This window comes from Tachypleus tridentatus, chromosome 13 (assembly GCF_004210375.1).
Source record: "Tachypleus tridentatus isolate NWPU-2018 chromosome 13, ASM421037v1, whole genome shotgun sequence".
Taxonomy (NCBI): domain Eukaryota; kingdom Metazoa; phylum Arthropoda; class Merostomata; order Xiphosura; family Limulidae; genus Tachypleus; species Tachypleus tridentatus.
The window spans coordinates 87,029,096-87,044,718 of record NC_134837.1 but is presented as its reverse complement, the minus strand read 5'-3'; the positions used below and the strand labels follow the sequence as shown (position 1 = coordinate 87,044,718).

The 15,623-nt window shown below is 33.7% G+C and overlaps 1 protein-coding gene and 1 long non-coding RNA gene across 2 annotated transcripts in view; one reads left to right on the top strand and one right to left on the bottom strand.

The window, feature by feature from the left end:
* LOC143240804 (uncharacterized) overlaps positions 1–15,623 on the bottom strand; it is a 194,159-nt gene that overhangs the window by 175,137 nt on the left and 3,399 nt on the right. The window contains exon 2 of the mRNA XM_076483898.1: positions 14,396–14,544. Within this exon, the coding sequence (XP_076340013.1) occupies positions 14,396–14,544 (149 nt within the window). The remainder of the gene's footprint in view (positions 1–14,395; positions 14,545–15,623) is intronic.
* LOC143240807 (uncharacterized) lies at positions 124–15,273 on the top strand. Its single transcript, XR_013021968.1, has 3 exons — positions 124–281; positions 11,727–11,765; positions 11,883–15,273. It is a non-coding gene; the product is annotated as an uncharacterized LOC143240807 (long non-coding RNA).

Below are 15,623 nucleotides of genomic sequence, written 5' to 3'. Positions count from 1 at the left end.
TTATATGCTCAATTATCCAATCTTCAACTAAATAGCACACATATCAAGGTTATCTTAGATAACTAGCACATGCGTGTTACATAGCATACGAAGATATTTCATACAAATGACGGACCACTTTAACAGCATATTAATTAGAATAGAGGTTTTGTTTGTTTAGAATTAAGCACAAAGTTACACAATGGGCTAACTGTGCTTTGCTCACCGCGGGTATCGAAATCCAGTTCTAGCAGTGTGAGTCCACAGACATACTACTGTGTCACTGGAGGACTAGAATAGAGGTACATATCTTATCATTGACTTAAACTTTGACTATTTTGAAGTTGAAATGCTATCTTTAAGATGCGTTTTATTTTGTTACCCTTCTTTTCTTTTAGCACGTTATACATCACCATCTTCCCAAAAGTAACTGTAAGAAGTGGAAGGTACATTTAGATGTGAAACGTTTGAACTTACGCTAAAGCATCTGTTGTTAATGTTGTTGTTTTTTTATGTTGTAATCTTACATGTGAGGCTTTTAGGTAAAATCAGGCAAAACACATATCTCTACTACTGTGGTAATTCTACTCTACAAATACTTCTCTTATTTGTTTGTTTGTTTTTGAATTCTCGCGCAAAGCTACACGAGGGCTATCTGCACTAGCCGTCCCTAATTTAGCAGTGTAAGACTATTGGGAAGGCAGATAGTCATCACCACCGACCAAAAACTCTTGGGCTACTCTTTTACCAACGAATAGGGGGATTGCCCGTCACATTATAACGCTCCCACGGCTGAAAGGGCGAGCATGTTTGATGCGACGGGGATTCAAACCCACGACCTTCAGATTACGAGTCGAGCGCCCTAACCGCCCGACCGCTTCTCTTACTACGATCCACACATTAACTTATACCCAAGTTTTATTTGTTTGTTTAGTGCATGACATTTTTTTTATTATTTGGCCTTTGTGGTCTGAAAAGTTATTTTAAGATGATATCCTAAGCAAGAATATGTCTCCTCTTCAGATGTGGAAATTAGTATAATTGTTGTTTAAACTTCTTAGATATATATCTTTATGTGTGTGTGTGTGTATTTCCTTTATTACGTAATGTAAATACTATCACATAATCTTTATTCTACGATTCAATGGTTTTCGCTAAACATAATTCTAACATTATTTTCTGATATTCAATTTTACTTGATAAACCACACATTTTAGAAAATTTTATGCGGAAATAAAGTGTTCTATTTGTTTAAGTGTTACAGAACAACCGTTGTTGTTATTTTTACTATTTCTGCAAGTCAACCCCTTCGTGCCCAGTATTCTAACCACGTGAACTAATTCCTACTTTCACCATAACTAATTTGGAAAGGAGACGACAAGAAAGCTGCCAATTTTGCACTTAATAGATGTTCATCAGACTTCATGGACATAATGGTCACGTGGTTCTAACACAGAGATAATACTCTCTTTGGATGTAGTTGCTGGTCGGCCCATTAAGCCTAACTAGCTATTCGCAGACTTGTGTAATCAGGTTTTCTAATTCCCCGCTCCCCACTTCCGTTGTAATTTCTTGTTTAATGAGAGTAAGGTCGTCATGGAGTTTTTGCATAGTGCAGTAAGCCTGTAATTTTAATACTTAGGCGGGTTTCTCTACCATCTACACTTTACAGAAAGTATATATGGTTCAGAATAAAATCTAAAAACCAGGAACCAAACAAGAGTTTCTGTGTGAAAATGGAAATGAAGCACATATTAATTCTGGCGTTAATAAACCACAATGATAAAAAGAACACGAAATATTCGTTGCATGTAAATTCTTAAATTCATTAATCAGCACATAGTACGCGTTATCTTTGGCACATGTACAAAAACATATGTATTTCTTAAACATATTTAATTGCAAATGCTATAAATCATTTTACGTTGGCCCGGCATGTCCAATTGGTTAGGGACGCCAGAAGTGTAATCTGAGGGTCGCGGGTTCGAATCTTCATATCACCAAACATGCTCGCCTTTTTAGCCATGGAAGCGTTATAATCTGACGGTCAATCCCACTATTCGTTGTTTAAAAGCGCAACCAAAGAGTTGGAGGTTGGTGATGATGACTAGTTGCCTCCTCTCCAGATTTACACTTTTAAATTAGCGATGGCTAGCGTAGATAGCCCTCATGTAGCTTTGCGCGAAATTCAGCAAACAAACAAACAAACATTTTAAGCTATAAACAGTTCAGTTTACCATAGTCGATTTATGTGTTAATGTAGAGCTTTATAGTAATTTGAAAACTTTTATCAGTTTCTACTTTTTTGCTATGTCTTGTTTCTTTGTTTTTGAATTTTGCGCAAAGCTACTCGAGGGCTATCTGCACTAGCCGTCCCTAATTTAGTAGTGTAAGACTAGAGGGAAGGCAGCTAGTCATCACCAAACTCTTGTGCTACTCTTTTACTAACGAATAGTGGGATTGATCGTCACATTATAACGCCCTCACGGCTGAAAAGGCGAGCATATTTGGTGCGACGGGGATACAAACCCGCGACTCTCAGATTACGTTTCGCTAAGTCACTGTATACAAAGGAAACAACTTTCATGTCTGAAAATCTCGTCTTATTTTCATTCTCATGTGTAATTCTGGACGTTCAAAAGCATTGCCCTTCGTAAAAACTAACGGTTACACTTGTTTTCTGTAAATAAAAGAAACAAAATCTAATAATTTCCGTATACTCAAAATTAGATGAAAAATTCGTATAAATATTTTGTGTTATTATAGTCTTATTGCTAAGCCAAGTGGAAGGTCACTGTTACGTATATGCTATGCAACAATGGCCTCTCTCCACCCAATACACCATGGTAATTCATGACTGTAAAGGGTGTGTTCCCGCGAGCACAGCTTTGCATTTTATTTTACATGTGCTGTACTTTCAATATAAGAAGGTACGTGGGTCGTTACCACCCCCATAACAATTAACAAGAACAGGAAATACACTTATACACGTAACACTATTTTTAGTATTTTCGTTTCAAATTAAATGTAACCAATGATGATCGTTTCGCCAAAAAGTTGACCACACTTTATTTTCATATAATTATTTCAACCACTTTTTGTGACGCTAGGGTTGTATTTGTTCTTTCCTTATGTTGTTTCTTTAATTAAGTCAACGTAAAAATATAGATGTAAGAAAGATATTTGTAATTGTCTTACTTAATGCATATACTTAGGAAAGATATGATTAATTTATTTCCTAATAAGAAATATTAGGCTATACTCTGAAAAACTGATGAAAGTTTACGTTTTTATTCTTCTGTTTGTTCTGGGGTATAATAGTGATACACTGCTGGCCAAAATGTTAAGGCTTGTTAAGATATAGAAAAAATACGCATTTTGCGTTATTAGACTTAACCACTTATTTGAGTAGAGATTCTAAAGATGACAATAAGAAAATGGAAAATAAAAATAAAAACTTTTTTAGCATTTAATAGGGAAAATTAAACACTATGAAATTAGCCTAAATACTAGCTGGTCAAAAGTTTAAGACCATACTGAAACGAAGCGTTAATCGGTAAACATGTAACGAAATTTAGTCATTTGTGTTCAAGCATTAGCGTTGTCAACATCTCTTACTGACATCTTCTGTGTTACATTGGGTAAAAACATGGCAAAGGCTAAAAAGTTGACAGAATTTGAACGTGGTAGAATTGTCGAGCTGCAAAAGCAAGATCTCTTTCAACGTGCCATTTGTGCTAAGATTGGGCGTAGTAAAACTGCTGTTGCAAATTTCTTAAAAGACCCTGAGGGATAAGGAACGAGAATTTCAAGTAGTCGGCCCAAGAAAATTTCGCTGGCGTTGAGCAGGAGGATTCGACGGGTTGTACGGCAAGACACTAGCCGATCGTCGAACCAAATTAAAGCCCTTATGGATGTAGAATGCAACTCAAGAACAATAAGACGGCTTCTATGAGAGAAAGGCTTTAAAAACTGTAAACGTCTTCAAAGGCCACGCCTCCTTCCATAACACGAAATAGCTTGGTTAAACTTTGCTGAGAAGCACCAAATATGTGGCGTAGAAAAGTGGAAGAAGGTTTTGTTCTCTGATGAGAAAAAATTTAACCTGGATGGTCCAGATGGCTTCCAACATTACTGGCACGATAAAGATATCCCACCGGAAACATTTTCTACACGACACAGTGGAGGAGGTTCCATCATGATCTGGGATGTTTTTTTCCTTCCATGGAACAATGGAATTTGAGGTTATACAGGGGCGTCAAACAGCAGCTGGCTACATTGGCATGTTGGAGAGAGCATCCCTATTGACTGAAAGTCCTCGCGTGTGTGGAAATGACTGGATCTTTCAGCAGGACAAAGCTGCAATCCACAATGCCCGCAGGACAAAGGACTTTTTCATGGCGAATAACGTGATTCTTTTGAACCATCCGGCGTGTTCGATGGAACTTAACCTCATTGAAAATGTTTGGGGGTGGATGACAAGGGAAGTCTATAGAAATAGACGTCAATTCCAAACAGTGCATGATCTTCGTTAAGCCATCTTCACCACTTGGAATAACATTCCAGCCAGCCTTCTGCAAACGCTTATATCGACCATGCCAAAGCGAATGTTTGAAGTTATTCGCAATGACGGCCGTGCAACTCACTATTGAGACCTCTTGTTGGGCATTTCCTACCCTGTTTAGAGCTTCTTTTTTGTATGGTCTTAAACTTTTGACCAGCTAGTATTTAGGCTAATTTCATAGAGTTCACATTTTCCCTATTAAATGCTAAATAAAAACTTTTAAGTCAACGTAAAAATATAGATGTAAGAAAGATATTTGTAATTGTCTTACTTAATGCATATACTTAGGAAAGATATGATTAATTTATCTCCTAATAAGAAATATTAGGCTATGTATGTGTATCAGACTGTGAATCAAAGGATCCAGGACTTAATACATGATACGGCTAAATACGCTTCACATTCTCAGCTATGAGAGCGTTATAAAATTAAACTAGAATTTTATTTCAAAGAACTATAAAAATATGTAGCGGTTGGTTGCACCCCTTCTTGTCAGTTGCTCGAAATAAAAAAAGACTATATTTAAAACCTAAGGGTCCTTAATCTGGACGTGTAGATTATCAGAATAAAAATTCCAAATCCTTTTGATGAAATTGAAGAAATATATTAAATCTACTTACATAAAATTAAAATCGCTAGACTGTTATGACAATCATTCCTAAAAGCTAAAATTTATGCACTGATAATTTTTATTAATTTTTACTTGTTTTTTATTGGTCAACAGTTTTTAAACTTTTTCTCGAGGTATACTCAAGTTCAGTAGATTTTAAAGTAATTCATATAGTAAGACAACTTGAATAAGCATACTTAAGTTCCTTAAGTATGCTTATCTTTTTATTTGTCAAACAAGAACAATATGATAATTTTTACAAGCATTTTTAGTACTTAATTAACTTATTATTGAGTTCAGCGCTGGGATAACGTTAAGTGTATGGACCTTCAACGCAAAAAATGCGGAGTTCGATTCTCAGTGGTGTATGCAGCACATTAGCTCTAAAACAAGGAAGCAAAGAGTTCTAGTGGTGATTTGGATATTCTAATGAGTATAAGTGTTTGAATACTTTTCAAAATATATATTGAAGTTCCGTGTTTAAATTATTATAATTTTTGTGCCACAAAAGCTAATCTTAACAGTGATTGAATGAAGCTATGACACTAAGTTAGTCCCACATGAGGATCATGACGTCATGCGGTAGTCTTTAAAATAAAGTTCAGCTTTACTAGATACGAGATTTGATTTGTTTGTTCATAAACAATGTCGTTATCCCGTAAGAAATTCATAATTAGCTGAGAGCCACAACAACACGAACATAAAAGCTTGCTAGGTGTGCTGTAAATATGGCAAACTTTCTTAATGTCCTCTCGCATAAAATACTTCAGTGTTCGGCTGAACATCTTTTTCACCTTATCTGAAGACATCATGGCCATCGGTTTGTTTGTATTTAAGTTTCGAGAAAAACTACACGAGGGCTATCTTCGTTAGCCATTCCTAAATTATTGGTCTAAAAGTAGAGGGAAGACAGCTAGTCACCATCACTCACTGTCAACTCTTGAACTATTTTTTATCAACAAATAGTGGGGTTTACCATAACATTATAACACCACCACGGCTCAAAGGGCGAGCATATTTGACGTGACAGGAATTCGAACCCACGATCAGATTACGAATCGAGCACCCTAACCACCTGGCCATGCCGACAGCCAAGAGAACTGGCTTTTAATTTAAAATCACAGATAAACTAACATGTATACATAAGAAACACTACCACTCGCTAAATGTGTCTCAAATAAAAAATAGAATCAAGAATAGTATAAAGTAAATATATGAATTAAACATTTAGAAACTCCACATTTTTATCCATGAATCACTGGCAATAGAAACATATTATTTTACACACTGATATAGAGTAAATTATATACTTTCATAATATATACATCGTTTGGATTTGATCACATTTTCTGCTTTTTTCTTTTAAATATATACTGTGTACATTATTATGTTATTATTATATCAGTTGTTATTATAATTTGAAAGAAAAAGTAGCCACTAGGTACTTAGATAAGATGCGACAGAGATGTTCTTTCGCTTTCTCCAAACACGCGCTGTTGCTAATTCCATATCATGTCGATGCACTTGTGGTAGGTTTTTCCCCTTTCGTTTTAACGCTGTCTCGAATTATACATGATGCCAAGGTCATTAGTTCATTGGTTCCTTAAACTGGTGATTGAGCCATGCCATGCATATATGTAACTTATCATTACTGTCCAATAACCTAATTAACCCCAGTGGATAGTGCTCTGTATATTGTTTATTTTACTACCGCCTTATGCATACACTTTAAGTATTGATGTCAGTGTCTTGTATTAACTGCCACTCACATGAATTATTATAACCTACCTAAAATGCTAACATCTTTTGCTCTAAAGCACATTTCAAAGGACTTTTGCAGACACTTTTATCAGTCAGTCAGTCAGTCAGATGTATGTCTCAATGAAATTATGAAGAGTCTAGTAGACAAACAACAACATTATTTGTAGGCTGAGACTAGAGATGCCCTTCATGAGTGCAATAGAACTGTTGATTTTTTAGGTGGTTCATTTAAGTATGACATGTTGCTTTAAAGTACAAGTTAGGTTATCCCTTAAAAACATTGTACACAGATGCAAATTCAGAGATGACTTGGTGATCCAGCGCGTTTTACCTAAAGAAATAACGTTCAAACTACTATAAGCAACAATTATATTAAGTACAGTAGAACACACAAAATACAAATTCAGGGATGGCTTGGTGATCGAGTGTTTTATCCATAAAAGTAACAGATGAACTGCGTTAATGAGCAACTATATTCAGTACAACAACAAAAAATGCAAATTAAACAAACATTTGTCATGTTTTGCCACTTATAAAAGTCGTATGTGTTTGACGTAAATGTTTAGATTTCTTAACAAATTTCTTGTATTCTAAATCTGAAAAAAAATTACTTATATATCGGACGATGCAATATAATTTATAAAACAAAAACTTTCATGGATAAAATATGGAAATACGTGTTCTATGTTAAGTAATAATGCAAATCTCAATAACGTATATACATTTTGCACATGACCATGTCAGGTTATGCTAATAACATTCATTAGTAATACATAATTTATGCTATCTCTCCCTTTTATTTTTTTTCCATGAACCTAGTGCAACTCTTCAAGGAATACCCATAAAACCACCACTAAAGATATTGTTATACAAACATACTATCGTCGAATAATCCTTCCCTCTACTACGTTCGTAAAGCTTCGACCTTGAACTCAATCTCAGGTCATTCAATTTTTTTGTTTTTTCTTTAAATTAATAATCAACCAGGACATTCTCAGCATGTGTCTTTGCATAGACATAGGTGTGTCCATTTTAAGTAAAGCATGTGTTAAGAATCTTTATGGAATGGATATGTTAAATAAAGAAAACTCTTCTCGAACTTTTTCCACAGACATTGCACATGGAGTTATCCAGTCCATGAAAGCGTTAACATTTTAACTCTTATAAAGCAAAATATACTTTAACTGCATCCTTCAAAACACGAAGAGGCCACAGTGGGAACAAGCACAAGTTCAAAATGCTTTGTTTTGCGCAAAGAAAAAAAGTACAAAAATATTCCATGTAATACCCAAAACTATACCTTTGTCTTGTTGCATGTTGAGGTAGAGAACAATATTTTTGAAGCATCAAAGGTTAACAGAATCAATGTTGTTCATTCACTGTTGGTTCATCAATTTAATTCCCGGGGGTAGATAGTTGATGTTCAATACGAATATTATGTATTTAGGCTCTCGAAGGCTTAGCGATATTTTTTGGGGTTTATAACGCTAAAACTCAAACTTCGATACTCACGGTGGACACAGCACAGATAGCTCATTGTGTAACTTTGTGCTTAACAACGTACAAAGGATTACACATTTACGATTTTTCACTAAAAAGCAAATATGAACATTGTCTATTAAATGCATTATTAGGATTTTTTATCACTTTAATAATGACTAGCTTCTATCTCATTATAACAGTATGATAAAAGGCGTGATACTTTAAGTGTGTTACTCGTCCAGACATATTTATTACAAGCTTGGAAAGTTTGTACAAGTGAATGTATTTGCAGATCATGCACATACTAACGCATTAAGTATTGCCTTAATATGTCATTTTAAAGATGCAATTAATAACTAAATGTAATTATAAATTGTTATAATATCACATTACCTTAGTTTAAAATTGCGTGTCCCGATAAATGACACCTGCAGTTTTGGAAATAAACTAGATTTGTTTTTTACATTTCAACTCACCTTAGAATTACTGTTTTACTACATCTTTATATGCAATGAATAGGCTTGTCATACCATAGATATAATTATTAACTATTGCATCAGTTATTTAAAGCTAGTTTTATTTATTTTTTCAATAGATAAATGACGTCGGCAAGACGCGAACACATCAGTACTTATCTCATTGGTTTATTTTTTTTTACGAATGGTGAACTAAATTGTCGTTAGTTCAATTTCACTGGTAAAAACTGTTAAGTTTAACGTTATAAATACGTGCTTAAGTGAATCATTAACATGGTAAAAGTAAAAAAGAAACTTTTTAAAATAAATGTTCTACCACCTCCCTTAGGTAAATTCTTTGTGAATATAAGGTTTAGAAATTGTTCATACATTTGTTTGTATGTTTTCAATTTCGCGCAAAGCTAACCGTCCCTAATTTAGCAGTGTAAGACTAGAGAAAAGGCAGCTAGTCATCACCACTCACCGCCAACTTTTGGGCTACTCTTTTACCAACGAATAGTGAGATTGACCGTCACATTATAACGTCTACACGGCTGAAAAGACGAGTAAGTTTGGTGTAACAGGGATTCGAATCCGCAACGCTCGGATTACGAATCGAGTACCTTAACCACCTGGCCATACCGGGACTTTCCATACATTTACTAGCACAGATATCACAAGTTTTATAAGTTTTTATTCAATTCAGTATATTTCTAATTCAATCCAACAAAGAGCGCTGTCTGATTTGTTCACAAACACACATTTGTGAAGCTTTCAGCTAATCACATAATTTCTATGTATGCAAGCAAATCTAGTGACAAATGACAAACATTTGCGCTAAGAACGTAATTTAATTGTTATTCATGGCGCGTTTCTTAGCTCAGCTTAAATCTAAACGGTCTTGAACGACAAAAGATGAAAGAAAAAACATTTTATGACTTTCTGTGCTACTTCAATGTGTACAGTATAGATCTGATGAACTCGACAGTCTTCTACTATACGGTATTCAACAGTTTAACTTGACGATTTTACAGCCCCTGTCCTCAAGATATGATTTAGATAAATGTAAATTTATCAAGTTTAGAAAAGTTGACCATTCTGTCACTCAACAGCCGTCACCCTGTAATAATTTATTACATTCATTTGTTAGAAAGCATTTTTGTTTTATTTTGTTCCATACTGTACTAAATCATATAATGGCTTACAGGATTTACAGTTCCCATACGTCATATAATTCATTCCTCTATTTAACTATAACCACTCGATCAACATATCAACCTGTAATGTATGAGTTGTAGGAATAAAAAGTCACTTTTTCTATTGTACATGAGAATCACATGGAGAGAGAGACATTTATCATTGTCACGTTGTCCTATGGTGTAAAGTCTAGATGTCACAGCTGCAAGTAGTTCTCTCAATTACTTCTCTCCTCAGTCGAACGTCTAAGAGTATTCTGTACAGAGTGGCATTTAATTTATTAGTTAAATTAATGATAATTGATAAAGAAACTGAAAAAGCTTGTGTATCTTCAGATACTGGAATATGACGGGTAGATAACAAAGAAGCAAGTTCAATTGGTAAAGGAACTAACATTTATATGAATGACTAGTAATCATAATAATGCCTGAATGCACTTTATTCACATTTGGCAGAGGGTTAAAAAACAACATTAATGTTTGTTTAAAAGATAGTGTGGAAATATAGTTATTAAGGAGCCGATCGATCTTCTGTTGTTTTAGGAATCTTTAGGAGATTGATACAACATAATTTTTTTCTGACTATTAGCAAATTTACCAACCATCATATCTATAGCTATGACAAGAACTTAACTTTTCGATATATTTTGAAGACAAGTGATATCAATAGAAGTCGTTAAAGCTCAAATTATTCAAGCGTGTGCTTGTGTTTTTCCTTATAGCAAAGCCACAGAGTGCTATTTTCTGAGCCCACCAATGGGAATCGTACCCCTTATTTTAGTATTACAAATCCGTAGACTTACCGCTGTACTAGCGAAGGGGGGCAAATTATTGAAAGAAATATAGAGCAGTAACGATCAGTATAAATGACATAAATAGAGAAGCTTATTTCTGGAATCTGCTTAGATTAATTTGTAAAGAAGGGTGTTTTATTGTTACAACAGTTTTACTAATGCTTACGAAAGTATTGAATAATACTGATGTATTGGGTACAGAATTTATGGCACAGTAAGTACTGTGATTTCTTTGTTTTCATCTAGTGAAGTTTAATACGTTACTATTGGGTTTCATTATGTATTTTAGATGGAAAATTATAGATTTCACCTGAAGTGTGAGTCAGGTTTGACAAGTATGAAATTACTCAATATGACGTAATATGTCTGGATAATTGCAGTATTGGCCCATTTAAGTATAAAATTCAACTAAAATTAATTATTATCTGCATGCTAAACAAAAGCTACAAGATGAATATGTTGCATGAAATATCCTATATTTGATTAACATACCACAATGAAAACGTGAAGTGTTCATATATCTGAAAATTAATTTAGTAATTTTTCATTCATTTTTGTGCATTTTTGTAATTGTGCAAAATATAGAAGAACTCTTGGTGGAATTAGTTTTATCTACTACAAAACACTGCTAAAACTAGAATGTGAAAACTTTACATACTTTAAGTTAAATATCCTAATGTTACTTAATCCAATTAGTTTGGCTTTAAATACGAATATTTACTGGAACTGTTTATGTGATTGGCAAGACACTATAAAACTGAATGTTTTAGATAACCTGATTAGGTATCTAACCCACAAACAGATTAAGTATGTTATAATAAAACAGTTTTGATTATGCAAAACATAAAGTCTCTGCAAGTTTTGACATTGTTTCGTATTTTGTAGATAGTGTTATGCTACCGAAGACCGAAAGATTTCGAGAAGGTATGTAATATCCTCTCAGACGCACAGCAGTCATATAATAAGATCATGAAAATGTGTTTAAATCAATGATTTAATTTTTTTAAGACGATATATCTATTTTTTATCCAATGGTATCAGAAAACGAAGGAATTTGGATCATCTTGAGGTACCAGGACCATCCAGAAAGAGACCTGGGCAAGTTATACTCCAGCTCATGTAAGCAAAGAGTGCTATATTGTAACAGACGAGTATCTATGAACAGAAATGTCACTGGATAAAACCATCCACATGACTTAGACAACAGTATGCAACATAGCTGAGAAGAATTTTTATGTAATAAATCGAAGCAAGTCAGAGCGTACAAGCTGTTTGTACGACATGTCCATTAAATAGTAATATAACTCAAGCAGCTGATAAATAAAACGAATATTTGTTCCATTCCATATGAAGATAGGACATGTCGCTTATGGATTTCTCTGTGATAGAACTGTTGAAATGGGCTCTGAGAAATTGTTATCCTCATATATTAGACGTTTATAGAAATATATCAGGAAGGAAGTGCGTGCTTTAGATATGATAACCTTACTACAAAATCTTTTGTAATGGAAATTCCCTGCAAGTCCATTCCTTGTCAAGATGCACAGTCGTAGCGACATGAACTGTAACAACGTGATGAGGCTCCAATATCGTTTTAGCATAACGCACTCAACCTCTGTACATTTACATATGCTGCTTGTATGATGCTTTGCATCTTCATACACTTCACGTGCTGTGTATCTGTAACCTCTAATTATGTTTTCACATTGTTCTCAATTATGCATCAAAAATTGTTGAACATCCTCACTGGAAATGCTCACTTGAAATAAAATTTGTAACTGGTTGTATAAGTTAGACCTCTCTTTCTCGCAGATGAAAACTTATGCGGGATTAAGCATCAAAATTTCATATACATTGAAAAAATATGTAACTTAGGTTTGGGACTTTGCATGTTATGACCTTAACACACTATAATTGTAATGGTATTAATATTTTGTCATAGTATTAAGGTAGCCAAAGGTACAAGCAAAATATCATTATTTAAACAGTAATTGTCAAAGTTCCATGAGTAAAAAATAACATTTTTTAAAATAATATTAAAAACGGAAATACGAATTCTCAATATTTTCGTTACTCTGATAACACACTGGGAAGTTTTCAAATGAACATCTTCACCAAGAATTCTCCAGACTTAGAAATGTGATGCACTATCTGTATGCGTGTGACATAACTTAAAATAAACCACGAGTTCTTTGTTCTTTCGTTTATTGCTTCCACAAAACCAATTTGTGAGTGTACGTTGGAGGAATTTAAATTTTTTAAATGTGCTGTTACGAAAAGCTATCGCAACAAGGGCAGATAAACAACAAACTGCCACTCTTAAAATGCCCACTTTTGATTTTCAGTCCTCGGAAAAAGAAGAATAAAAGAATCCTGTCCATTTCAATGACAAAAATATAAAAGTTTCACACAGTTTTATCAAATATACCATCTACCTTGTCGTTCTACCTGAACTCAATAACAACCATCTCATGTGCTTCAGGAAATCAGTGATTTAGGCATGAAGAGAGAAACTTCTCGCCAAAGATTCTCTGTCACCCCCCTTCCAGAAAGAAGTATAGTTAAATAAAAGACAAAGTGTAAATCACAGTGACATTTATAGTTCTCAATGTTAATGATAAGATAAGATGCTTACACAGAAATTCTCCAGTTTTTGAAAGGCAGACGATTTCGTGTTTACATATAAAATATGTTAAGAAGGCTTATTTAATCACTTGAATTTGCTTTATATTAATACTCATAATATTGTAGTTGCTCTTCCTCTATATTGTGTGGCACATTATCACACAAAAATAAGTGCATTTAATGTTTGATTAGTTCAACCGCCTTCTTCAGCTGTATTAGAATAAATATTGATGGATTTAAGTTAATTTTCAAACTAAACTGCTCAACGTGTTTCTAAAATACCTTTTTATACTAAATTATAGCTTAATATATCGAACAATCTTGACAACCATTGGTGGTTGTGTTATTTATTTTTTTTCATTTTAAAGCAGCCATCTTCGCCTTTCTTTTTCTTTAATTTTTGTTGTTGTTATGTTATTAGAACTGCATTACTTACCTGTACATCGTGTATAGAAGAAAAGCTTGTAGTTCGTAACGATAAATAGAACAATTTGAAGCATAGGTTGAAATGCTTTCTCTAAGGTAAACTTAAACTTCAGCAAGTGATGGCTGTGATTTTTTTGAGAATCAAATAGAGAGATTATCTCAAATATAATGGTTATAACTGTACTTAATTTAAGTATTTGTTTCGCCCTGTTTGCCAGTGTTTATTTTTAAAATAGTAGACAACAACAATTCATGAAATAATGAAAACAAAAGTGTTCTAAATGAGTAAAAACACACGTATATGCCAAAAACTTCATATTATTTTACAACATTTCGGATAAAAAAATGAATAGCTGTTGATTATAATTCCTTCCTTTTCTGTAAATTTCTGTACGATACCAATAAGTGAAAATGGCGAAATATTAAAAAAATCGTTGTAGAAATATAGTTAAGAAAGTCACACCACGATTAAAATTCCTTGGTTTCTGTAAAACATGACATACCTCCAGATTAGGATGCTAAGAGTTCTGAAAGCATTGTCGATGAGATCCAACGCCTCTACCAAGGATAAACACTGAACGTCGTTGATCTCCAACACACGATCGCCAATTTTTAATTTTCCTTCTTTAGCAGCTTTACCGTCTGGGGTCACCTACCATAGATAGAAAACTAATGCAATCTACATTTTAAAGTTTGTTCTTGAAACTTTAAATAAAATAATAGCCCTCTAGGCCCAGAAATAGTCAGTAATACAAATTATTTTTTAATAAAGGCTAATTTAAGCATGAACAATTAGAAAATGCTTTGGCTGTATATTCTTTTCTATTTTATGAACGGAACGCATAATATTTTTCTTAAATAATTCCTTAATCACAACGAATTTTACAAAACTGCACAAGTTATTTACGAAAATATTTAAAACCAAAACAAGTAACGTTAAATTCTCGACGAAAATAATTTGTTCTTTAGACAAAGTCACTTGTTTGAGAGAATAATCACTATAATATCAGGCAGAATAACAAATATGGTAGTAGAAGCTGCTATCTTTTCATATAAAAATAAACCATTTATAATCAAACTGTTGAGACAGTATATAAATATTGAATAAACTAAAATTTAAAAAAAAGTTAGGAAACTTGATTTTAAGGATTGTTTGTTTGTCTATTATGCATAAAGCTACACAAAGGGCTGTTTGTGCTTTGCCTACAACGAATATTGAAGCCAGGTTTCCAGCTGTAAAAATCCAGTGGGGGCTTCTTTCAAAGAACAAAAGGTGTTTAAAACAGAGACATTAACTACAAATTTCTAGTTAAGTACTCATAACTTCCTACACGTCCAATGATACAGCAGCAGCGAAAATAGAAATGAGATAAAAGAAAAATGAATTAAAACGATATTGATGTTTCTGAAAATAGAAAAACATTCATTACAAAAATATATAAGAAATCATAAATGGATTTTAATGTGCGTGTTCTTAAACGTAGAAAAGGACAAAAATAAAATAGAATGTTCTGAAGGAAGTATACCAACCTACACAAGCATAAGAGAAGGTAAGGAGCCACACTGACGCACTCAAGGCAAACCGTTCAGTTATGGCAAAGTGGTTTGACTTTGGAATTTTCCTCAAGAAAGAAAGTTGCAAGGTCGTCGTCAAGGTCGTACTAAGAAAACAGGCATTTTTAACTACCCCAGTTACTTCCACGTTTACAAGGGGAGCTAGTAACATCAGCA